The sequence below is a fragment of the Canis lupus genome, chromosome 16, assembly GCF_003254725.2.
Source record: "Canis lupus dingo isolate Sandy chromosome 16, ASM325472v2, whole genome shotgun sequence".
Taxonomy (NCBI): Eukaryota; Metazoa; Chordata; class Mammalia; order Carnivora; family Canidae; genus Canis; species Canis lupus.
Genome location: NC_064258.1, coordinates 32,218,299 through 32,246,167, shown reverse-complemented (window position 1 = coordinate 32,246,167; position 27,869 = coordinate 32,218,299). Strand labels below are relative to the sequence as shown.

Here is a 27,869-nt window from a genome sequence, read left to right as displayed (position 1 = left end):
AGAATGCATATAAAGCTTTCAAGCATCTGAAGGGACTCTAAGTAGAAGATGGAATTAATGTGTTTGGAAGAGGGCCAAGGATACAGTAGCCCAAATCCTCCCTGCTCTTGGGGACCGCTGACAAATGATCATGGAGCTTGGCTTCAAAGGTCTGGAATTAGAGCAGTTTCTTTACCAAGACAACACTGAGCACAGAGAACCAGAACACAAATCCAAATAGCAAACCACTATTAGGAAATGCTAAGACTTAAAATCTGGGAGGTCTAAACACCAATATAAAATAATACCAATTTTTTTTCAAAAGACCAGAAGTAGGCTCAAAATTGGGGTTACTTTAGCCAGAGTTCATGGCTAAGTAGAGACTGTATTTGGAGGAAGAGTAGAACAGAATCAAGTAAAAAGGACTCAAAATGATTACCATGAAACAACTTTTGAGAAGCCACTGCTCACATTTATTGACTAATAGGTCCAGATGCAAGGCTATATAGCCCAATGAATTAAAGAGTGAGAAACAAGTAGCTAAGAATGGACTATAGAAGGGAAAGTGTGGGTTCAAAACAAAGAAAAATATAACTGTCAAAAATAACAAAAGATTAAATGGACTACCTTAAAAAATAATGAAATCACCAACACCAGAAATGTTCCAAGATCATTAGCAAATGAGTTGTTCATTATCCTTGAATCACCAGTCAGCTGGTAGCCATATTGACCACTTACCGTTGGATGGCCTTCCCAACCCTGACCTTGCATAACTGTTTATATAAGAAAGCCTGTAATAATACTGTTTCCTTGCCTGCTCACAAAAGAGTCCATTCAAAAGTGTAGAACAAAGTTGCATCTGAGGTGATATTATTACAAAGAAAAGAATTTTATGAAATGGACTCTTATAAGTTAGTGTTCTTGTAGAAATATTTCACAGTATGACCTGAAGGGAGTGTGTTTGATGAAATAGTTATGACATTTTAGAAGTAACTAAATTTCAGCATCCCAAATTGACTTTCCAGCTGGGGTTCTGGGCAGAAAAACAAGCTATTTCTAACATATGATTAACAAATACTTTGCTTCCAAAGAGAACATAGCTCCCATTCTAACAATAAGGACAACGTGAAACAATCTATAAATTCATAACTACTCTTGAGCCCATCAGGGAACTGAAACCACACAGCAACCAAGTAAACTGAATTCCATAATAACAAGATGTTCTAAGAGATGGATACATAATCTGTTCAACCTTTGACAGAATACAGGAGAAAGATTTCTTATTACCTACCTCTCATACAAATAGGTAATAAGAAATCAGTTAAATTTTTAACAAATTCTTAAAGGTGAAGTATGGACTACAGTGACAGTTTGGAATACATAGAAGCCCCAGACACAAAAGAAGAGTTCAAAGCCACTCAAAAGCTCTTTCCCGGGATGCCTGGGTTAGCTCAGTAGTTGAGTGCCTGCCTTCGGCTCAGAGTATGATCCCAGAGTCCTGGGATCGAGTCTGGCATTGGGCTTCCCCATGGGGTGCCTGCTTCTCCCTTTGCCTATGTTTCTTCCTCTCTCTGTGTGTCTCTCATGAACAAATAAATTTTTCAAAAATCTTAAAAAAAAAAAAGGGCCCTTTCCCAGGGACCTCCATCAGTTGCCCAGGAGGAAGATTTGGAGCAGAACAGAAGACTGAAAATATTTTAAACCGAATTAACATTAACATGATAACCTAAATTTGTAGCAGGTAGATCAAGCAGGGATTAGAGGGAAACTTATAGCATTAAACATGTATATTATGAAAGTATAAAGCTTTAAAATCAATGGCCCAAGTTTCTACCATAAATTTGAAAGAGAGAAAATTAAGCCCAAATTAAAAATAATTAAAATAATAGAGAACAGAAATCATTAGGATATAAAGAAATAAAAAAATAATCAGAGAAATCAATAGCTAAAATTATTTGAATAGATCAATGAAATGGATAAACCTCTATTTGGATTAGTCATGGAAAAAAAGAAAAGACATAAATTAATAACAGACATGACAGAGGGGACATATAGACTACAGACATTAAAAGGATAAAGGAATACTAATAATGGTATGCTGGTCAATTTCACAAGTTGGATAAAATGAAAAGAAAAATCCTTAGAAGACACAATCTACCAAAAGTTCACTCAAAATGCAATGAGTAACAGGAATAGTTTTATATCTATTAAAAACAATTCAATTTATACTTAAAAACCTTCACACACACACACACACACACACACACAAAAGCATGGAGCCTGCTTCTCCCTCTGCCTGTGTCTCTGCCTCTCTCTGTGTCTCTCATGAATAAATAAATAAAATCTTAAAAAAGAAAATATGTAAGGAAAAAATAATACCAATTCTACACAACCTCTCAGAAAACACAAGAAAAGGGAGCATGAGACCAGCATTACCACATATGAAAACTAGCCAAGGCATAGGAGAAAAATATGGAACAGTATACCTCATGAACATGGATGCAAAAATTCCTAACAAAAACTTTAGCAATTCAAATCCAACAATAAATGAGAAGGATAATGTGTTATAACCAGTGAAGTTTATCTCAAGAAAACAAGGTCAGTTTAACCTCCAAAAATCATCACTGTAACTCACTATTAAATAAACTAAAAAAGAAAAATCATATGATCATCTCAATGGATGTAGTAAACCATTTAACAAATTCCAAATCCACTTATGATAAAAATTCTCATCTAAGTAAGAATAGAAGGAAACTTTCTCAATTTGATAAAGGGCGTCAACCAAAATCCTACAGATAATGTCATAAACCATGATAAAGTTTTCTTTTTATGACAGGGAACAAGGTGAAGACATATGGTCCCAGCAGCACTATTCAAAATTATAATAAAGGTCTTAGTGCAGTAAGGAGGAAAAAGAGAAAGAATAAAAGGCAAATAGAGATCGGAAGTCAGAGTAGAATCATCTTTTTTTTAAAATAATATGATCATTTATGTAAAAAAAATCCTAAGAAATCTGTTTAAAAGATATAGAATTAATCAGTGTAACTAACAAAGTTGCAGTCGATGAAGTCAACATACAAAATCGATTTTACTTCTATTTACTAGCAACAAATGATCAGAAAATAAAGTTTTTAAAAAAATAGCTTTTACTATAGTATCAAAAAATGTGAACTACTTAGGGACAAATTTGACCAAAGAGTTAAAACCTGTACACAAAGAACTACAAAGTAATATCTAGATAAATTAAAGAGCACCTAAATAAATGTATAAGATACATCATTCCTCTGGATTAAATGTCTCAATATTGTCAGTTCTCTCCAAATTAATACATACGCTCAACACAATCGCAATGCAAATACTATCAAGCCTTCTCATATAAATTGGCAAACTGACTCTAAAATTTATATGGAAGAGCATAAAACCTAAAATGGTGAAAACAATTTTGAAAAAGAACCGAATTGAAAGATTGACACTATCTGATTTCAAGACTTATTATGAAGCTGTAGTAATTAAATATATGCATATTTATCAGTCTAGAAATTAACCCAAATATACAGCTAATTGAGTTCTGAAAAAAAAAAAAAAAAAAAAAAACAAGGTAATTCAATCAGGAAAAAATAATCTTTCCAACAAATGGTGTCAATACTATTGGATACCTAAATAAACAAATCTCAACTCTTATACTATGCTGCATTACAAAAATTAACTCTAAGCGGACTATAGACCTAAGTGTCTTGCTGGACAAAATTTCTAGAATAAAACAGGAAGAAGCATATCTTAGTCACCTTGGGTTAGACAAAGATTTTTAAATAGGACAAAAAACCCACAAACGATAAGAGAAAAAAGTGATGAGCTGGACTTCATCAAAATTAAAAACTTTACATTTCAAAAGATACTGTTAAAAAAAATGGAAAAACAACCCCAAAACTGGAAGAAAGTCCTTGTTATATAAAGGATTCTTACAACTCAAGATTAATAAGACAACTCAATTTGTTTAAATGAGCAAAGATTTGAAGAGACATATCACCAGAAAAGGTATTGATGTTAGTAAGATACCACTATGCACTCGCCATAATAGCAAAAACTAAAAGACTGACCACACCAACTGTTAATGAATAGAACTCTCATACAATGTTGGTGGGAATGTAAGATAGAGCAACTCTGGAAAATAGTTTGGTAATTTCTTAAAATGTTAAACATACATCTACCATATGACATAACCATTCTGCTCTTAGGTACTTACAGAAGAGACTTGAAAGCCTATGTCGGTACCAAGACTTGTACATGAATGTTCATAGCAGCTTTATTGTAACAGCCAGAAACTGGAAACAACTCAAATGTCCATCAACAGGTAAATGGATAAGGACATTTTGGTATGTGCAAACTTCAACAATAAAGAGAAACTATTGCTATACATGGTGCTGTGGATAAATATCAACATTACCATATAGAGTGAAAGATGCCAGGCACAAAAGAGAATCATTATATGATCCATTTATATGGAGTTCTAAAAAACTGACTTAGCTTCTTTGTCAAAAGTGACACAAAGCAGAGTTGTGGTTGCCTGAGGTAGGAGATCAAAGCAGATGGATTAAAAAGGGCCAAGAAGAAACTCTTGAAGAGGTTGGAAATGTCTGTCATCTTGATTGTGGTGATGGTTTCACAGGTAAATGTCATAATTAATCAAACTATACACTTTAAATATGTGCAGCTCATTGTACATCAATTATATCTCAAAGCTATTTTTTTAAAGTTTATCCCAATTCTGTAAAGTTATATCTGTGATGATTCCATGTTGTACCTATATTATAGCCTTTTTGAGGACAGGATCACTTACCACTAATTGTTTTTAACTGACTAATTAATTCAGTATTCAAAGACTTTCCCTTACATAAATAATGCATACAACACAGCATACAAGCCAACTCAGATTCAACAGGTGTGGTGGACAGACTGCAGATGGCCCCCAGGAATCCTGCCTCCTGGTATCCATGCCCTTGTAACCCTTTCCACTCATGTGTCCATGTTATTTGTCACTTGCTTCTAATCAATAAAATAGGGCAAATGTGAAAGAATGTATGTGATTATGTGTCCATGATTATATACACACAGGTGGTAGCACTGGTCTTGCTGGACTCCTCACTCCCTTGCTGGCTTTGAGGAAGCAAGCAGCCATGCTGGGAAAGCCCATATGACTAGGAACTGTGAATGGCCTCTAAAAGATGAAGGGCACCCCCAGCCTCCAGCCATCAAGACATTGAAAGTCCCACAGGCACAAGAGACTGAATCTGCCAAAAGCATGTGAGTTTAGAAGCAGAACTTTCCCCAACTGAGCCTCCCAATGAACACACAGCCCTGACTGATACTTTGATTGCAGGCTTCCAGGGGACCCGCCTAAGCCATGAGCTAACCCACAGAGACTTGAGATGACAAATGTGTGTTGTTGAAGGCACTAAGTCTGTGACAATATTGTTTACACAGCAATAGATAATTCACTAGGTCTGTGTGGAGGGGAGCAGCAGAGGAGCAGAGTAGAGGAAACGGAAATGCATTTGACATCCTTATAGTATTTTCTACACACAAATACAATGATTGAATTATTACCAAGCACAAGATAAAAAATAATCAGAGTTAGAGGAAATCCAATTATTTCTTTTTGCTTTTCTTTGGCTGAAAGAGAAAAAGTGAAGAAACATATAAATAACTTACTTTAAGGCATGCCATATGTAAGCTGTAACCAATCTTGTAGAACAAATGAATAAATGCAAGTGAAAAGAACTGGTCTAATACCCTTTAATTTACTTTCATGGTATATTTTGTTCTGCTTTTCAATGAGCACATTAGCATTTAGGAATTACAGCACAACCATTGAAATGCAAGTAAAGCCTTTTAATCATCTTCACTGACCACCCCTCTGGGAAGAATAAGAGCACGCCAGAGGACAAGCTACTCCATCTCTTTTTCTTCGAAGACCCCAAGGAGAAGGACATTCAATTACACTGCCTTCTGGCACTCTGAAACACCATAGTTAGCTATTTCTGTTGGAAATGCAGGAATAGATGTATTCTCCTATGATTTTTTTAAAACCTATCTACCAGTGTCATTGCACACTCTTTTTGAATCCCCAGTAATCACTCCAATAGGGCATCTGTGAGATGCAGAAGCAGTTGGAATGTGTAGTTCTCTGGTTTTCCATAACTACAATCTCCAAGCTTGGTAAGGATTGTGATAGGTAGTGCAGGGCAAAGCATCACCTTCAGAAGTTCTGTTTTCTGCTTTGTTAGACTTTTAGAATAAATCATTGGGATAGCATGGGCAATTCACGTGGTCTCTACTTTCATGTTTTTTGCAGTGTGTGGATTTTGGTTTTTGTAATGTGACCTTATAAATTAGGTGAAAAAGGAAGTCGCTGGAAATCAGGATGTGAGAAAAATGATGTAATATTTAGTGTTTGTGTTGCTGACCAATAAACTTCACTCACAATAAATGATTTTAAGAGTAAAAATTTGTTATACAAAACCAGATAAAATAACTTAAATTTCTATAATAATTAAAATGAGGAAAATAATCTTGCAAATATTTTTAAATGATCTAAATACGTACATAGCATATGAAAGCCTTATATAGTATACATGCAATACACAAAAATAATTCCATATACTGTGTAGGTTTATGTCTGAAATTAATATGCTAACCAAAATAAACATTTCAATATTTAACAAAAATTGGCTTCAGAGTATTCAGATAAATGTTACGTGTATATGGGAGCAGGTAAGGGAACAATGGGTGATAACCAAGTAGTATATGTGGCCAATCTCATTTCTTTTTAAATTTCACAAGTAATTAAAACTAATCTTTCTTTTTCTTTCAGTAAATTACCTTTTAACAAATCTAGTTATATACTAAGTGGGACCATTCCTTGTAAAAATAAGTAAAATAATCAAATAACCAAATGTTAAGAGCATCAAGAAATTTGGAGATAGTACTAAGAAATTTCTTTTCTTTTTAATTTTTTTTTAAGTAGGTTCCAACACGGAGCTTGAACTCATGACCCTGAGATCAAGATCTGAGCAGAGATCGAGTCAGACGCTTAACCAACTGAACCATCCAGGGACTCCAGAAATTTCTATAGAATAATTTAAGAAAAACAAATCTTTTGAGGATTATCCATCATCATTTGAACATTTTCTCTATATTGATAAGCATGTGTGTGCCAGAAAGAAAGAGCAAGAATGAGAGGCAGGGAGGGAGGGAAGGAGAGAGAGAGAGAGAAAAGGAGAGATAGAGAGAGAAAGAGATGTTAATTGATTGCATACATGAAATGAAAAGTTTCAAAGCAGCACCTATGAGGCAAGCATGTAAGGTCTGGCAGAAACCAGAGAAGTGATGGAAAAATTGAAGGACTTTTGTGGATGAGATATAGAATATCCAATTTTTTTAATTTTTAAATTTTTTTGGCTTTCTTCCTTCCTCTGCAGCCTATTTCTATCACTACCCAGCAAGCATCTGCAGCATGACATCCTCCAGAAGAAACAATCAAGGGGACGTGAAGGTCTTTGGGAAGGAAATGATTCATAAACTTCATGACAATCCTCAAAGGAGAGTAATGAAATACTCACCTCCCTGCTGTGCCTGGCCTCCCTAATGGGAATGAAGTGGCCGGGACAGAAGGATACAAAATGGCAGACACCATCAGGAGGGCCCTCTTAGCACCTCTTTGCCAAATCTCGATTTCCTCACCTTTTCCTGAAGCCGGATGTTATCCCACACCTTGGTGCACACCATACACTCAAACGCATCGATGTAGTTGTCCTGGTGGACATCCTGCACTCCCCATTTCCGTTCCCTGAGTGCTGTGAGAAGTCGCTGATTGGAGACCTCACCCTTCAGCTTCCATTCTATGTAGGCCTCGTACATCCTGTCGTCATGATCCAGTTGTCTGATGTAATTTGCCAATTCTCTAGGGTGAGCAAATTCTGATACGAGAATAGCACTTCTGTTACTTGGGAGCCAGTCCGCAATGCTGGGGGACCCATAATACACAGGGACCACCCCCAGTTTCAGAGGTCTCCAGAACTTCTCGGTGATGTAGTCGTCACACACTGCATTCTCAAAGGCCAGGATAAACTTATACTGTGCAATGATCCTATAAAAGCCATCGGCATCCATAGAGGCTGGATTTTTCAGCTGCTGAGGGAGATCTTTGTTTCGTAAACACTCACCGTAGGAATCGACCTCGATATAAGTCATCAGCTCTCGAACATAGCTGTCCCTGTCTGATGGCGGGTCACAGTCTGACTGGATGTATACCAGTGGAGCAAGTCTTCTTCGAAGGTTGTTTTTGGACCGCAAAGGGACTAGGTATCGGAGTGACTTCAGGACTTCTACACCCTCCAAGTACTGGGTGGTCAGTGGCAAGTGGGAATGCCGGCTGAAGGTGGCTGTGTAGTTGAACAAGGTGATGACTGGCTTGTGAAAGAGCTTATAATTGTTTTTCGGAGACTCTTCATGAAAAAGGGCCCAGTCGTGGTGGGCTTTCCGAGGCAGAGGTAAGCTATCTATATTAAAGTCAGTGCCTAGAAGAAGAAAAGAAAATATTAGTGTGTGCAAGAGAATTTTAGTGTTCAGCTTGGAATCCACCTGGTAAGATTAGAATACAGAGAAGTCTGAGGCCACAAAGAAGCATGTGACCGTTTTGCCTGGGATTCAGTCATGATGCTTTCACTCTAAAAAATGCTCAGGGAGAGGAGCACCAAGGAAAGGGACAATCTTTCTGATTTTATGAAAAGAGAAATGGGAGTAGTGTCTAGCCTGGTTCTAAAGGGAGAATTTCGGGATGCCTGGGTGGCTCAGGACTTGATTCCAGGGTCCTGGGTTTGGCCCTTGTGTTCTTCTTAGTGGGGAGTCGACTTCTCCTTCTGCCTCTGCCCCTCCCCATCTCCACTTGTGCTCTCTCTCTCTCTCTCTCTCTCTCTGTCTCAAATAAATACATAATATCTTTTAAAAAATAAATAAAGGGAGAATTTATTCCACCGCCTCTGGCAATTGGCTTTTCTTCCCACAGGTGTTGTCTAAGAGAGGGCATGAGAAATAAATAGACAATTCTTAAAAAAGAAAAGAGCAAGAGAAAGGAAGCCAAAGAGGGGAAAGCAACCAACTTGGCAGATTGATGAACTGAAAAAAAAGTGAAATCATGAAAAAGTCGCCATAATAAATATACAGGATAGATTTTTTTTCATCCAAAATGATCGATCTCAACAAAGTGCAGTGAATCAATCTTAGTCACAATGGTAGACAAGAGGCTTTTAAAGACAAAACAGCTGATAATAGCACTATGCTACAGACCGCTGCAGGATGGACATGAATTAACAAGCACATCAAGAAATAAAGAAGGCATAACAGGATTATAATTATGAGTGATTCTGGCTTCCACAGGATTAATTGGGAAACCTTTGAAACACGATCATGTGCAGACAGAAGTGATGGATGTGGTGAGCCGCTGTTTCCTGACAGCGTGGATGGAGACTCAATCAGGAAGAAGTTATTTCTATAACTGAGAAAGGATTAAGATAATACTGCAATACATAACGCAGAATTTCTAAAGTGTTCCTGACACTGATGATTTTGTAGCCCCTACTTGAGTTTTTAAGCATAAGGAAATGGCAAAAAACAAATTCCCCTTCCATCATTCACTGGGGGAAAAAAGGCCCAAATAAATGCTTCCAGCAGAATAAAAACATATTCTCTGGTAGAATTCGTAACAATTAATTATTTAATGCCGGTGCACACTTCCGCAAATAAATATATACCCTTTGGTGCCAACAGTACTTCAATGAGAAATCAATTCATCAAGAAAGGCTTTTAAACAATTAAAGATCAAATAAGATTATTTTGGAGGACATATACTGAGCACACAGAAACTGCTGAAGAAAGTATAATGGTCTAGATACCAGGCTTTTATTCTCAACAATCAGGAATGAAAGACTAACATATAAAAATGTATATGTATTCGTTTACTTAGCATTTGCAATATTTGACCTTTAGCATCAAAAAGAATGCTCATCTACACACCGGAAATGCAATGGCCTGTAGAGTTAGGTGGTCAGCAAAGGTTAACAGACAAACCTTAAGACGTGAAAGAGAAGTGAATTTGAGGAGAAAGGCAATTTATCACATGAAGTGGTTGCTGGTCAACTGGCCAACGATGGAATGAGAACCCATTCACTTGAGTTAGAATGTAAACGTCCACTAAAGCAGAAGAAGAATCCAGGCCATTTGCCTGGGAAGAGGAAGAGCTAGAGTCCAATCCACAGGAGTCAGAGGTAGGGATTAAGATGGAAAATTGAGATTGGAGGGGTATGATTAAAACAAAAGTGGGTCTAGAATTGACAGGGAGAGAGGGGCACAGGTATCTTGAGAGAGTTAGTCAGACACCAATGGCTATCTGCTGCTGCTATGTGGCGCATGGGTGATTGTTTATTTACCTTACCCTGGGTATGTTTCAGCAAAGATCCCAAATGCAGAGCAGGGAAGCAGTAAGACACACCACCTGCCACCTGTGCTTCAGAGAATGGAGAGAGCCTGAGTTTCATCTCTACCTGTCCACATCAGCAAAGTGTAATATGCACTAAAAATGGCTAGATCTAGACCTTTCCGTGGCCAGTTTCTAGGTCCACTCAGATCCTATTGATAATATGAATGGGACTTGAAACTGGTACAAATTACAAGCTATGAACTCTTCATTCATTATAACTAGGAGATGAGGGCTTACCGGCTCATTATACCTTTAGCCACGTTGCTACTGGAACCTCAATGTTGGAAGGAAGGGGACGAGAGCATGGGTTCCCTTGCATATTCAATCTGTAGTAGTAAAAAAAGCCTGCAGAATCTAAGCAAGAAACATTTATTTATACTCAGGCTTTAAAAAAGAATACAGCTTTTTAAAAATGAGAGTGTGAGGTTCTAGTATATCCATCTGAATTCTGTTTAGTTTGTAGAAGTGGGGCCCTCTTTAAAAGTAGGGGGATGCCTCTTTCACAGAGAGGCCAAGTTAAAAGGACCTAACTTTCCAGAAGCATTTCCCATTGTTACCTTAAAAAGTATTTCCTAGCTACTTCCCTAAGATACATGCACGACACACACAGATACACACAAAATCACATTGAAATAGTTTTTTAAAAAAATCAGATTCTTCCAAACTAAAATTCTCTGGAAAAGATTTTAAAAAAAATACGGCATTTTGCCCAGTGAGTTCCTCCCCTACACCTACAGATTGTCAACACTCAAGAATACTGAAATTAGAACCATAACAGACCTAAAATACAGTTGACCTTCAACAACAACACAGACCTGAACTTTGTGAGTCCACTCACATGTGGATTTTTTTCAACAAATACAGTACAATACAGTAAATGCATTTTCTTTTATGTTTCTCTTATAACATTTTTTCTAGCCAACTTTGTTGTAAGACTACAGTATATAATACAAAATATGTGTTAACCAACTGTTTATATTATCAGTAAGGCTTCCAGTGAATAGTAGGATTTAGTAGTTAAGTTTTGGGGGGAGGCCAAAGTTAGACACAGATTTTTAGCTGTATGAGGGGATTGGTACCCCAACCCCTGCATTGTTTAAGGGTCAACTGCATTTCACTGAAGAGATCATAGTCTAGAATATGAATGACAATACCGAACAGTTTCTATATATGGCTCAGGAAACAACTGAGTTATTTCACTCTTTCCAACTCCAGGGCACTTCCCATTGTCACAAGAGTTGGAACAATGAAGAAATACAAGTCAATTCAGCTACAGTAAATCCATAAAAATGGGACTAACTTGCAGGTGATTAGTTAGCTCACTAGTTTTACACAGTCAACTTCACTGGCTCTTACATTTAACAGCTTTGGATTCAAACTTTCATTTCTCTGGGTTATTTTGTATTTACAGAATTTTGACAAATTCATTTGTTCCTTTAAATAACAGCTGACAAATAGATCTAAAGCACTAAAGTGCATTGCAAAGGGAATTGCAACTTGGAATACAAATGGAATAAAATTAATGCTGGCAAATGATGCCAGATTGCTAACTACAGAGACTGACTTTGAAGTGGCAAACAAGCAGAAGGATGACAATATTTTATGATATGTTTATGTGCTTCTTTTCTCCTGCAAGGGCATATATTCTTTTTTTATTATTCCCATCAAGACTGGTGAAAACAGTAGGCAACATGTATTATTAACCCCACTCTACTAACAAAGTTTGAGTCATTTATCTGGAACTAAAACCTCCTGCTGGAAACCAGAATTTTCAGACCCGCTAATGCTAAAAGACCAGAAAGACCACTGGCCCGACTACAATGCTAATTCTTTTGAATGACCTGCTCCTGAAGCTCCCAGGCACATCTGCCAAAATATTACACAGCTTAAACCCAGCCTGCTTGGGAAGACACATGCCTTAATCAGGAAAAGAAAAATGCCCCCCACCCCAAAATGTCCTCCAGAGGTAATCCGTTTTTAAAAAGAACGCTGCCCATAAAACTGAGTGCCCCACAAAATGCAGCCCCACCATGAATATCCCAATAGAGGAAACTAAAACTTTGGGGTAGAAACAATTTAGGCTGTATATTACCATCCAGAATTTGCATGATTCACTGCAATTTGGAAAGCCCATTTCACATGAATTTTCTTGACTTCCTCACACAACCCCATCAAGTAGGTCATTTATTCTAAGATTCTGAGGGTTAACTAAAAAAATGTGAAGGAATGATGCTGGGACCTGGGAAATACCCTGATGACCCCGGGCTAAATTCTAACCAAAGGCAGTAGAGGTGCATGCCATACACGCACATCTGCAGATGGCCTGGTTCCAGCCACATTGGGATCTCTGGGCAGGCCACTGGACTCAAAAAGCTCTCATACTAATTTTGAGGTCTGCATTCTCCCCTCTTCTCCTACCATCTGTCTTCATGAGTCCTTTCACCTGCCCCTTAATCAATTATATATCATGTAGCCCTCTCTTAACTAGACCTATTCAGTTAGGCATCCGTTCCTCCTGCCTCCCGCCCCAGGCCTGGACATTTCTCACGCCCCCTTGCTGGGCCTGTGCTCTGGGCCAGTCAGTAACTCTGCAGCCCCTTCCTGGCAGTGATGGGCCTGAGGCAAGAGTACAGAGTCCCGAGCACCATATGCCTCAACATTCAACCGCCGTAAATCAATCTAACAAGCGTTGAACGTTTTATTCTTAGGCCTTAACATATATATATTCATGGATTTTTTTTTAAATGTGCAAAACCACAGTTCACACCAAATGTGGAGAACATATAGTATTCTGTCCTAAGTCCTGATTCTCGTTGGGGCCTGGTAGAGGGTGAAAAGAGAAGGGCGAGGTTCTTCTTCACTTGCTGACAGCCTCACCTCACCCCCCAAATCTTCCCTTCCACTCACTCAGCACCACCCCAGGGGAAACACGATTTTCCCTTCTTCCTCCACAGGAGGGTGGAAGTTCTCTCCTGGCCTGTCCTGGGTCTTGCCCCTCCCTGCTCCCACCAACCAGGCACCTTCTAAAGCTCCTGAGTTCCTCAGCTGAGAATTCCCGCCATACTAGCTCTGCCCCATTCCTGCTGGCATCAGCCTTTAGAATCTTGCAAAGGGATCTACAGCTGGAAGGCCAAGTTCAAACTGAGAAATCTCAGGTTGCTCAGCTTCCCATCTTAGAATGCTGGGAAGAGGCCCCCTCTTCCTTCCACCTTGGCTCTGTGCTACACATTGAGGGACCCTATCATATGGACATAGCCACCTCAACCCACAGGTTCAAGTTGTGTCCTGACAAAAACTCCTTCTCTGCCCAAATTTAACCAGGCTCCTCTGAGCCCTCCTCTCACTATGCCTCAACCATGGCCAGCTGCCCTGCCCTTGGCCTGCAGAGCCCAGATTCAGCAAAGACCCCCACCACATTAGTTTGCTGATAATCCCCTGCCTCTTGTGATATCTGACCAAGTCCCTCATCCCCCACACCTGATGTCTAAGTCCTTGGCCTGCCTCTAGCATGAATCCTAAAGCCAGTTTAGCAAACATCTTCCTACCCCTGCTATTCTCTTAGTAACCTTCCATTCACTGACCCCCTCACTCTGTTGTTGGCTAGACATCCGCAGCTTTCTTTACCGTATGCAGAGTTGAGTTCACTTCTAGACTGAAGTCTCTCTCCTCTACTACAGTAGCTCAAATAAAATCTACCTTAACAAGTATCAAGTGTAAAACTTCTCTTTTACTTTCTATACCTTTGCAGTCATCCCCTGGCCAACCTTGAAGCTCATGGGTACTAGCAGCTTGGGAGGATAAACCAGAGCAGTGGTCACTATAGGTGCTGGAAGTGGGCTCCACTTTGGCCTTTGGGGCAGGGAGTTCTGGGGTCCTGGTACTTGGAGTGTGATGTCTAAGGGAGAGGCAAGGGCTCTGTGGCCACAGGCGAGCATCTGACCTTAGTCAATGGACTCTTCACCATGTGTGAAGCGGCATGGCTGGAGGAAGACAGAGTTGATCCCTCTTGGCTGAGTCTAAGAGCCCATCATCCAAATTTATGTTGCCAATCATCCTGCCCAATCACAGTTGCTTGGAGGTTAGAATTCACGCTCCAGCATAGCAAGGGCAAGGACATAAATTCAGATTTAAAATCTATGAATGATGACATCCAATATGGTTGGGCAGGAGAAGGGAGGGGCAGGGGGGATGATTACTTCCTTTAAGCACATTCCCCCAAAATGATTCCTTTTCATTGATTTTTTCTAAAATATGCCAACATGACTGTTGTCCCATCCACACTCAGGTTTTAGGCAAACCTACTTACTGATAGATCCCAAATTTATACTCTATCCAGATGTTCCCCTGAGCTTCAACCAGATATCTAATAGCATGCTAGAAGTATTCACTTGGATAGCCCAGAAAAAATCACAAATTCCATGCCCTGACTATACCATCCATCTTCCCCTAAAGCAATCCTTTTAGTGTCTTCTTTTTTCCCACTGACATCACCACCAAAGTTGGTTTCAGCCTCTTAGAGTAAGCTAGGTGCTCCACCTTTGAGTATAACATTTTCTTTGCTTTTTCCCTTTGAAAATACATCACAGGGTTGGTTAACCACAATCTTTGGGACATGGCACACGTACTTCAATGAGCCGAGTATAAACTTACAGAAATTTTATGTCACAGCAGTTTGAAATTTTCTTTTTTTTTTTTTTTTTTTTTTCTATTTATGATAGTCTCACAGAGAGAGAGAGAGAGGCAGAGACACAGGCAGAGGGAGAAGCAGGCTCCATGCAGGGAGCCCGATGTGGGATTCGATCCCGGGTCTCCAGGATCGCGCCCTGGGCCAAAGGCAGGCGCCAAACCGCTGCGCCACCCAGGGATCCCAGTTTGAAATTTTCTTAACTCCAACACACAACTCCAGAATGTATAAAGGAGATACCACTCAGAGCACATGGTCCAGAGATCTGAGCAATCTATAAAACTTGTGCATGTTAAACCAACACTGTATGTAAACAAAGTTGCTTTTTATGTGCATTTTTTCCCTGGAGTGACTTGAAACATAGCAATTACAAATTACTATGGGGGAACAAAATATCGTGCACATGAAAGATTTTACCCTTTTTAAAATTTTTAAAATTTCCACCATGGACCATGAGTCCATGCTTTATATAAGTCCATCATGAAAGAAGAGAACTTATGGATTCTACTTATTTATTTTTAGAGAGGGAGAGAGAGCATGCCCAAGTTGGGGGAGGGGGAGAGGGAGAGGGACAAGCAGACTGCCCACCGAGCATGGAGCCCTGAGTGGGGCTTGAGCCCACAACTGTGAGATCATGACCTGAGCAGAAATCTAGAGTGAGACACTTAACCAAGGCACCCCATGAAAGCTGAGAATTTACAGCAGAGATTAGTTTCTTCCAGATAGACCAATGTCCCCCAATGAACCACACATTTCCTTGGGAATTAAAACACTAGGCTTTGTAGTACAATGGTTTTTGCCCAAGATTACAGTACTCCCAGCTACAAAGGGGAACCAGAACACAGAAACCACAGAGGGATCTGAACTCTTTTTTCTAAAAGGAGGTTATGTTAGTCACTGGCTTGTTAGTTTCTTTGCTCCATTCCTCTCTTTGCGTGTTCAGCTCTGCACTGAAGGGGGCAGAGAGCCTGCAAACTTTGTTTCTCGGGATCCCTTGCCAACTAGCTTGCATTTAGGCCCTGCCTATGGGAGCACTGTAGGGGGACTAGGAAGTGGGAGGACAAGAAGGAGCCTCTTTCTAAAGGCTTCTCCCATGGCACAGTGAGCAGCAGCCCCTGGGAATGTGACCCCATCAGCTACAATGGAGACACTACCCATGTAGACTGTGGTGGCAGCCACAGCGGCTGTGGCAATGACCTGGGAGTGCCAGCTCACAGGTTACCGCTCACTTCCAATGCTGGGGCCTCAGAGACTGGCTGTCCTGCACTCTGGGTAAACGGATCTCCCCTTGTGATTCCCCAGCCCAGGGACAGTTGCTGTCTCCCGTGATTCATCCTGCATATCTTGCCCTCCCTTTTTTGCTCCACTAGCTCTAGAAAGCCTTTGTCGCCAGTCCCCAAAATCAATTACCATTGTCTGAAACACCTAGAACAATTTCTGTTTCCCCATCAAACTATGATTAATACAGAACTCCACTTCAAAACCTTGAGACCTCCATCTGATGGCAACTTATTATTTCAAGTTCTGTTGCAGGTTTTCTCTTGCAACTCCTTGGATTTCCTAAAAAAAACTATGTTTCTTCACGATTCTTAGCCCCTTGTTATCACCATGCCAGGCTTCTAGTTCTCCCTCTCTATTTATTTCTCTCTGAGTCCATCTGGTGAGAATGGGGCAGGAGAAGAAAAAAAATGCAAGACTCTTGTTTAAGAAGGGGACATATAAAATCCAAAAATGAGGCTCCCTTGATGAGAGGAACCATCAAATTATTTGAAACCAAAAGTACATGGCTCGTGCAGGTGCTTTGTTGTAAATGCCTCCTCCAAGTTGCCAACTATAACATACAGAACACTGGTGACCAATGTAGCTATGAAGACGGATGAGGTAGAGGCAAAGACCTCCAGTAAAACTCCCATTTAACCAAATGCTAAGTTTTGTCATAAACTCCAAATCCTATCTGCTGTGTTTTTCGACCTTCAATGTAAGAAAGAGATGAAGACTTTCCTGTTGCTAAAAGATCTTACCAAGGAGCCCTCAAGCCATTGGAAATGAAAATCTCTGTAGCTAAAAGACATTAAAGCTCAAGAAACAATGGGCAAAACACCATGGTAGTGGCTGGCGATGGCTCATAAATCGCATGTATTGCTAATCGCCTAGGCCTGGGCCAAACTCACAGTGGCCTCACAGAGTGTGTTCTCATTTCCTGCGTCGGATTAAATCACTTGCTTCATGAAGCTCAAACGACTTCCAGTGTTTGAGATAGCTATTTACAATTGCTACCTCCCTGCTACTGCTGTCTGCAATGAGCTAAACAGCAAATGAAGGCACCTCTGACAGCATCTAAACCTAAACAAAAGAGGGAATTCCAGTTCCTGCTTGGTAATAATTAGAGCGAATGAGAAGAGGAAGAAGGAACCAGAGCAGGAGTGACAGTCTGCAGTGCAGTCTAAAGCACTGACCTCCTCCCCTGCCTCCCCAGACAGAGCTGCAAGGTCACCCAGGGCTTGTTGACAAAGCCACTTCAGAGAGTCCTAGAATGTTGTGCTGCACCCCTACTTCACACTTTCATGGCAAGGCTATATAACCGTGGATTAGGGTTTGTGATCTCTCTCAAGGTATGTGAAGAATTTATTCTTCGTTATTAAAAGCCTCATCTGGGCATCTCTGGGTCTCACCTGATTCTATTGCAGCCAACATACCTGGAGACAGGAGACATAACCACTGACTCAGGGATGCATAGCCACTCCTAAAAAGCAAGATTTAATGAGTTCTACTATTTGGAAAGCATTAAACTGGGAACTCTGAGGCTTCAAAGATGAGCAAAATAAGCTCCAGGGAGTTGATGATTATGAATGTAAATGTTAAGCCATTAGCTGAAATTCAAAGTAGAATAACAGAAATGCAAATAGCCCTGGCAGGAGAAAGAATAGAATAATTATTTCTGACTGGTCAGAGTTTGGGGCTGAACTGCTTATCATCAATACATTAAAAAACAAGCAATTAAAGAAATAAATAAGACTCGATTATTAACTCAGGGCAAACAAATAATCAGTGAACTAGCTGGTTCATCCACGAATATCATTTGCATAGCCGTAAAAATGTAGAGTGAATCCTGATCTATCAAAAACAGTAATATAAGTGGATAGCAGAGATACAAGAAGGGTGAGTGCTTCACTCAGTGCAATCCTCATCAAAATACCATGAACTTTCTTCACAGAGTTGGAATAATACTAAGATTTGTATGGAACAAGAAAAGACCCTGAATAGAGGAATGTTGACAAAGAAAACCAAAGCTGGGGACACCACAATGCCTGACTTCCAGTTGTATTACAAAGCTGTGATCGTCAGGGCACCTGAGTGGCTCAGTGGTTGAGCATCTGCCTTTGGCTCAGGTCCATGATCCCGGGGTCCTGGGATTAAGTCCCACATCAGGCTTCCTGCAGGGAGCCCACTTCTCACTGTGCCTATGTCTCTGCCTCTCTGTGTGTCTCTCATGAATAAATAATAAAATCTAAAACAAAAAACAAAAAACTGTGATCATCAAGACAGTGTGGTACTGGCACAAAAACAGACACATAGATCAATGCAACAGAATAGAGAACCCAGAAATGGCAAAGTAATCTTCAACAAAGCAGGAAAGAATATCCAATGGAAAAAAGACAGTCTCTTCAATAAATGGTGCTGGGAAAATTGGACAGCTACGTGCAGAAGAATAAAACTGGACCATTGTCTTATACCATACACAAAGATAAACTCAAAATCACTGAAGGATCTAAATGTGAGACAAGAATTCATCAAAATCCTAGAGAACACAGGCAGCAACCTCCTTGACCTCAGCTACAGCAACTTCTTGCTAGACACATCTATGAAGGCAAGGGAAACAAAAGCAATAATGAACTACTAGGACTTCATCAAGATAAAAAGCATCTGCACAGAAAAGAAACAGCAAAACTAAAAGGCAACCTACAGAATGGGAAAAGGTATTTGCAAATGACAAATCAGATAAAGGGCTAGTAGCCAAGATCTATAAAGAACTTACCAAGCTCAACACCCATAAAACAAACAATCCAGTCAAGAAATGGGCAGAAGACATGAACAGACATTTCTCCAAAGAAGACCTACACATGGCCAACAAGCACGTGAAAAATGCTCTACATCACTTGTCATCAGGGAAATACAAATCAAAACTACAGTGAGATACCACTTTACACAGGTGAGAATGGCTAAAATTAACAAGACAGGAAACAATAAATGTTGGCGAAGATGTGGAGAAAGGGGAACCGTCTTGCAGTTGATGGGAATGCAAGCTGGTGCAGCCACTCTGGAAAACAGTGTGACAAACCACGAGAGACTCCTAACTCTGGGAAACAAGCAAAGTGTTGTGGAAGGGAGGTGGGTGGGGGGATGGGGTCACTGGGTGACAGGCACTAAGGAGGGCACTTGATGGAATGAGCACTGGATGCTATACTGTATGTTGGCAAACAGAATTTAAATACAATTTTAAAAATTAATTTAAAAAAAAAAAGATGAGTGCTTGAGTAGGAAAGGGTAAAAGCATAAACCCTCATCTTCCAAGACAGAGTTAGTAGATAATGCCTCATACTGAAAAACCATTAAATAGTAATGCCACCATACTATTTAGAGATCTGGAGATAACACACCAAAGAAGTCATCGGATACAAGTCTTGAGTAGTCACCTGAGGAACAAACCACTTGCTATTTAAACTTGGGGTGTGTATAGCTTTGATAAAGACTAAAAGAAAGCAAACAGAAGAGTATATAGAAGTGTCTCTCTCTCCATGAACAAGAAACCTGGGTCCCTTCCCTCTATTAACAGTTTCTTATGTATTCTGCGTTTCTTTTGCATTTTTTTAAAAAAAAATGCATGGATGGAAGGAAAAAAGGAAGGAAGGAAGTTAAGAAGGGAGAGAGGGAAGGAAGGTAAATACTACATTTAACTATATCTAGGAAAAATAAATGGTAAGATGTACCATTATTTTTGGTATCACTAAGAAAAGTATTTCCAATTAAACTACGATCTTGAATTTTTATGTATACTTATTAAAAGAGTTCTTTTAGATTTGCTTATAGATTTTTGTCATTTATCACTCTTGGGAATACTTAGAAAGATATAAGTTAAATTAGTTAAAATAGCTAAAATGTCTTTAGATTCACAGTCCAACTCTTTGAATCATTTTTGAATCTTTGATCTTTGTGGTTTTCTACACAATGTTTCAGTCTGCACCATTAAGGCTGTGAGCCAAACAGCATTGCTTAAAAGTATGCAGCACCATCATCTCTGGGATTTTCTTCCAAACCACTGACACCACCCCCACGTTTTGATGCCAGTGCTTTCTTGGCATTATCAGAAGGTGTCAGTCAAAGAAAGTTTTCAGACAGAGTTACCTGGGTGCCTCAGTCAGTTAAGCATCCTACTCTTGATTTTGGCTCAGTTAATGATCTAAGGATCATGAGATCAAGGTCTGAGTTGGGCTCTAAGCTGGGCATGGAGCCTGCTTAAGAGGCTCTCTCTCCTTCTCCCTCCCTCCTCTCTCTCCCTCTCAAAGAAGAAAAAGAAGAAGAAGAAGAAAGAAAGTTTTCAGACATTAACTTGGTCTATATTCTTTCCTCAATTGGTCCTAGTTCATGGCCACGAGGGCTGTCACAACTGCATTCCTGCTTTTGCTGACGGTGATTAAAGGGGGGCTAACTACAAAATGCATGGTGATTTTAGAGATGTTAAAATTTGAACAGGAAAAGTGCTTTTTAGAACTAAGTAAATTTTTTTTTACATAGATGAAAACATACTGTACATACTACGTGAACCCAGCAATAACCATGAAACTACCACGGAGCTATTTCAACGTCAGTGAATGCAGAGTTGCCCAGTTCTTTTTAATGACCACATAGTATTATTCCATTTACTGTATGTACTTAGTCACTTCAGTATTCTCCCCATTGTTCCACTTTATGGGACAGAGGCTGAACTCTGAAAATTGGGTCGTGAAACAGCTATTTTCGTAAGTTGGGTGCACTTCTTCCTAAGGCACTTGATACTCTGACATCTTCACCAGCAGCTAAGACTTCAGTGCACACCATCTGTGAGTCTGTCCTTAGACTCTCTGCTGGAGGGACATTTTACATAAATCAATCTTCAATACAGCAATCAATCTCCAAGCTAATAACATCCTCTGAAATCAGTGATTGAGACTACTACTGAGTGCTTTTTCCAAAGCAAGTCTATCCGCCTGGTACATATGGGACTGCCAAATAACTTTATTCCACTTAGCCTTTGGGCCACATTCAACTTAGTGGGAAGCTAGGACCTGGAGAAATAAACTCTCCTTATTCTCAAGACTTCCAGTGTCCCACTCCATTTAATCATCGTAGAGTCTCTCCGTCCTCAAGAGAGAAACAGTGCAGAAGAAAGCCTTGCCCTCCAAAGATCATCATGCCTGATACTCCCAGCTTGATTTTCTAATGTACATGTCATTACAGAAACCACAACACAACAAACGTGGTCAAGAATTTTAGATCTACATTAGGAGTCCTTAATAATATGATGTATTAATTATATTCTATAGGCCCAGGTTTAATACTATAAATAAGTAAGATCTACCTATCTCTCCTATTGCAGTCATAAAGGGTAAAACAGTAAATGCATAAAGGAAAGGACATAAACATTTTCCTATAATTTTTATTTCATTTAAATTTTTTCATCAAACTTCTAGGAAATATATGCACTATATGAAAAATTCTACTTGTGCCACGGGTGCCTGGGTGTCTCAGTCAGTTAAATATCTGCCTTCCCAGAGTCCCGGGATCAAGCCCCACAGTGGGCTCCCCATGGAGCAGAGTCTGCTTCTCCCTCTGTCTCTGCCTCTCTCTCTCTCTCTCTCATGCTCACTCTCTCTCAAATAAATAAAATCTTTACAAAAATAAATAAGTAAACAATAAAAGAATGAGCAGAGTAGAGGGGAGATGGAAGAGGAGAAGAAACATTACCTATATTCCCAAAGAAAAGCAGTGTTTAACATCGGGGTGTTTTGAGTTTATTAATGTGCGTGTGTCAGTGTGTGAAAGATTCAAAAAAGAACATACGTATTACAACACTTGAGTACAATCACTACTGATGTAAAAAAAAAAAAGACTTTATAGTGATACTAATTTATGCTTTATTGCCCATACTCAAATATGAGATTTGTCCCCAAATGCCATATCCTGTAGAAACCATGACTCAAAGAACAGAATGGGCCCCAAAAATCAGAAACTAAGCCTAACAAGGGAAGCCTTAGAGGCAAGGCGCCTTACCTCATGGCCCAGTGATCTCTGCCCTCCACAGCTGCAATGCATGTGAGCAGGTAGCCAGGAAGTGAGCAGATGTAAGAAAGAGTACAAACAGAGTGGCTCGGAGCCGGATAGCAGCATCCAAAGCTTGGGGGTGGTTGGACGTGCTCAGGCAGGTGAGGTCCAGAGCTCTGGGCTGCCATAGCCATCAGATGACCGTGTGGGAAAATGACAGAGTGGAAGGATGTCTTCTGTGATATGTTGAACTACTACACAAAACAGGCCCACCTATCCTAATTGAATAAATTAATGCCTTGATTGCTAAGCTATTTTTAATCAGGTTGTTGATATTTCTAGCCTCAAGCAGTTGGATGGCATTGGCATTGGTCTGTGACCTGACGTTTGGGAAGTCTGTATGCTGGCGTATTGAGATGCGGTGTAGTTTGATAAGAACTTTCCTGCTCTTTTCCTAAAACAGGCTCCATTGCTATAGCCAATGGACTTCTAGAGGTGAAGACTTTTGAAAGAAAAGCTTTCCAAGTTGCCCACCTCCTCATGTTCATTGTCCCCCATTCAGTTATCTTGTGACTTTTGGTCTGGACCTGAACGACAGCATTCACTGTTCTCAGCTGCAATTATGTGTGCACCCGCCTCGCCTTCCACCAGACAGGGAGATCTTTCAGGACCCGTGTCTTGTTAATCTTTGTCTGCAGAACCTAACATAATGCCTGAGATGTAGTAAATACTCCAAGATATTTGGAAATTAAACAAATGCATTTTCAGATCTTATTTGGCAGAAATCAGGCCTTAGCTTCTCTGGCAATAAGAGAGAGGTAAAGAAAGAACACGAAGTAAAAGTAGAAATTGGTGCTAACAGGAAGTTTGTACCAAAGGGATAGAGCTCAAATGTGGAACACTCAAGAACTCTAAAAAAGTCTTAAAGTTAAAGCATTGAAAGCCCTTCATACAGGTGTTATCTGCAAATTTTTTCAGTCCTATCACAACCTGGGAATTTCAGTTCTCATTCCTAGCAGTTTGATCTCATGACTTTATCTCCACTCAATGAGGTCAATAGGTTTCTGTAAACATAATGGGACATATTAAGTTAGGGAGAAACGGATGAAGTGAATTGATGAGAAAGCCCCTACATCATCTCAGTAACACTCTCCTGCCTCATTTATTTGGATAAGTATAGCAATTTTATTTTACTTACTTATGATTACAGCTCATGGAGAATTAGTTAGTGATACTACCACCTCATAGAAAAGTTATGTGAAGTCTTAGCAACACTTTGGCACTTTGGTTATTAATTCTTAGCACAAACTTTTTTTTTTTCTTCTTCACAGAGTTGATGATTTGAGAAGGAATTAGTGGCTTCTAAAAATGGAAAAAGGTATATCAAGGAACTGCTCTTGGGCAGCCCTGGTGGCTCAGCGGTTTAGCGCCGTCTTTGGCCCAGGGCCTGATCCTGGAGACATGGGATCTAGTTCCACGTCGGGCTCCCTGCATGGAGCCTGCTTCTCTTTCTGCCTGTGTCTCTGCCATTCTCTCTCTGTCTCTCATGAATAAATTAATAAAATCTTAAAAAAAAAAAAAAAAAAAAAAAAGAACTAGGCTTTTAACCCGAGCTTTGGTGTGGAAGACCTTGCAGGTGGAGGTAATAACATCTTGACCATTCCATGAGGACCACATTTCCATCAGTGTTCATGATACGGAAATCTCTCAGTGGTCAGTAATGGGAAAACATGAAAATTCATTCTAAATCTGAGCTCATACAAAGTCCATGAAATTATAACTGGCTGTTAAATCAACAACTGAGTGGCAAGTTTTTTGAGAAGTTTTATACAAATCAAATGTATAAGTAAGCAATAAATAAGATTTTATTAAAAGCAGAGCAAATTTCCAACTTGCTGTTTGAGCTTGCAAAATTTAATTATCCTTTTCTGTTTTGTTTCAAAGTTTTTACATGTAAAAAGAATTCAAACTTTGAGGAGCAATGGTACAACCTTTTTGAGGCCAATCTGGCAGTTGGTACCAAAATTTTAATTTAATTTATCCATTGACACAGCAAATCCATTCTTAGATCTTTGGAGAAATAACAGCACATACGAGCAGAGACATACAAGTAAGTTGTAGTAACATGACAAAAAAAATAGCAATACTTAAATAACCATGGACAAGGGATGATTAAATGAATTTAGATACCTTCATTCAACATCGCTTTATATTCTAACCTGAAAAAAAAATTTAAACGTATGTTTTGGAGGGAAAACCTATATATATCTATGGTATGATTCAATGCAGGAAAAAAAAAAAAAAAAACAGAGATGCCTGGGGCTCAGTGGTTGAGCATCTGCCTTCAGCTGACCCGGAGTCCCGGAATCAAGTCCCATATTGGGACTTGGGACTTCCCTGCAGGAAGCCTGTTTCTCCCTCTGCCTATGTCTCTGCCTTTCTCTGTGTGTCTTTCATGGATAAATAAATAAAATCTTAAAAAAAAAAAAAAAACTACAGGTTAAATTCAATTACACATCAATTTCTGGAATGATAGACAATAATCTGACTGGGACAGAGACTGAGAAAGTAAAGGTAAAATTTCATTTTTCACTTCTTTACTGTTTTTAGTGATATATTCATGTATTACTTGTGTAATTTTTATGCATTTTTTAAAGATTTATGTATTTATTTGAGAGAGAGAGAAAGAGAGAGAGAGCATACGTGGAGGGCTGAGGCAGAGGGAGAGAGAGAAGCAGACTCTCCTGCTCAGCCCAAACATGGGGCTTGATCCCAGCATTCTGGGATCATGACCTGAGCCGAGGGCAGATGCTTACTTGACTGAACCACCCAGGCACCTTTACTTGTGTAATTTTTAAAGATTAAAGGAATAAACAAGACACCTCTCTGAGAAGAAGCATAAAAAAACTTCACAGACTTTGTATGATATGTAAAAGCTCACAAATATACTCCCAAACTGCCATAACATCCCCACTGCTACTTAGAAAATATTGCCCTTGGAATCCTGTAGGCTCGTAAGAGTATCATATTTCAGAATTTATGTGGAAAATTATATAACACAGTTAACTGCCAGGCATGTCATCCACCCCAAAAGGAAAGCTAGCAGATTATAATTTACTTAAACGTCAACAGGTGAATATGTTTTGCTAACACCCAGCTAATGAACTATTTCAGATGTAAATGAGACATTAGCACACGTCCTCAGAGAAGCGAGTTTAGAGTAATACATTGCAGTTCAGCTGAAAAATTGGTTGGGGGGATCCCTGGGGTGGCTCAGCGGTTTAGCGCCTGCCTTCAGCCCGGGCGTGGTCCTAGAGTCCCAGGATCAAGTCCCGCGTTGGGCTCCCAGCATGGGGCCTGCTTCTCCCTCTGCCTGTCTCTGCCTCTCTCTCTCTGGGTCTTTCATGAATGAATAAATAAATAAAATCTAAAAAAAAGAAAAACTGGTTGGACGGGATGCCTATGTGGTTCAGTGGTTGAGCATCTGTCTTTGCCTCAGGTCCTGATCCTGGGGGTCCTGGGATAGAGTCCCCATATCCAGCTCCCCACAGGGAGCCTGCTTTTCCCTCTGCCTATGTCTCTGCCTCTGTGTGTGTGTGTGTCTCTCTCTCATGAATAAATAAATAAAATCTTTAAAAAAAGAAAAATTGGCTCAAGTTTTAAAATTAAGTGCATCAAAATAATCAAGCCGGAGTCTATCAAACCATGCACCTTGACACAATAATAATTACTAGCTAATCTTGGTGCTTTCAAATACATACTTTGTAATCTTGATTACATTTAAACTTTTAAGTGTCAGAGCTCTTTAAACAGTATTCTGGAAAGGAGGATATTCATAAAACATAATATATCCTTAATAAATTAGGTAACCAAAATATTAAAAAAAAAATCATTAGTTGAAATCAACTGATTCCAACTGCTGCAAACCTCAGCCACCCCACAGCCGGACTGCTCCCAGAAGGAACACCTCCCCACCCGAGGTGGGCTCCTTGTCACTGACAGCCTCAAGGTGAAGAAACATAAAGTGTCCATTTTTCATGCCCTTTCTCTATTGTTTAGAAGCTCATACCACTAGTGCTTTAGAGTACCTACAAGAGGGGGCTAGGGTGACAAACTTGTCCCAATTTGCCTGGGACCCGTCTGGTCTTACCACTGAAAATCCTGTATTCGAGGAACTCCTTGAGTCCAGGCCAACGTGGGACAGTTGGTCCCCCCACCTCAGGGCCACACTCCTATCAAAGAAAACAATGCCCAGACCCTCTATAGCCTCCACCTGGGCAGAAGAGGCATGAATTATGCCCAACCAAGTCTTATTCCTTGTCATGTACGATGGAGGCTAAAAATCAGAGTTTCATTTCTTCTTGATTAGAAAAGAGAGAAATCTCAAAAATATGCGGGGTGACAGAAGCCAGACAAAAGAGTGTACTTGGTGGACAATTCAATATATAAAGCCCCTAAACTAGCAAAACGAACCTATGGTGACAGAAATCAAGTCAGTGGTCTCCCGGGTCAGGGGGAGGTGCGAGGAGCAAGGGGGACGCTGCCTAACAGAGGCATCAGGGAACCTCCTGGGAGGAGTGGATGCTCTATATCTCCATTCCTACATGTGTCAAAACTCACCAACTGCTGACTTAAGATGTGTGCACTTATGATACGCAAACTTCACCTTTCAGGAGTTGGTTTTAAAAATAAGAGTGAGGGGCACCTGGGTGGCTCAGTTGGTTAAGTGTCCGACTCTGGTTTTGGCTCAAGTCGTGCTCTCAGGGTCGTGGGATGGAGTCCTGCTTCGGGCTCTGCGCTCAGCAGAGGGTCTGCTCGGATTCTGTCTCCCTCTCCCTCTGTCCCTCCCACTTGTGTGCTCTCTCGCTCTCTCTAAAATAAATAAATCAATCTTTAAAAAAATAATAACAATAGATATTCCATCACCCAAAAGACGCAGAACTGACTGGAGCACTATGTTTTAGGGATGCTATTGGAGGGATTTCAGGGGCATGGAGCAGATCAAGTGCTGCGGTGACGTTCAGCAAACACTTGGAGCATCCTAAGGGCACAGCACATCACCTCGCTCCTTCACGGGAAATATTCAAAACTCACTTGGAATGTGTGCAGCCATCCATCGCAAGAAACTGTACGGATTCCTTCTCTAGAAATATCAAAAGAAAAGCATCCCTAACGTTCTTCCATCTTACGATGTTTTATTCTTGTTACAACTGTAAACTCATCAAATGACCAGAAGACCAGAAGGACAGTCAGCAGAGAGGGAGGCGGTGCGGATTTCAGCGCCTCTAAATAATGCAACAGAGCAGCCCAGCATAAACAGCTTCTAGTACAGAGATAATCCCAGCAGTGGGAACCTAATCTAATAAGAACGTG

The 27,869-nt window shown here is 40.0% G+C and overlaps 1 protein-coding gene across 2 annotated transcripts in view; it reads right to left on the bottom strand.

Annotated features, from left to right (window-relative positions):
* Positions 1–27,869, bottom strand: part of FUT10 (fucosyltransferase 10) — a 79,464-nt gene that overhangs the window by 2,759 nt on the left and 48,836 nt on the right. For both annotated transcript variants that reach the window (XM_025424993.3, XM_025425078.3), the window contains exon 4: positions 7,720–8,555. In XM_025424993.3, the coding sequence (XP_025280778.1) occupies positions 7,720–8,555 (836 nt within the window). The remainder of the gene's footprint in view (positions 1–7,719; positions 8,556–27,869) is intronic.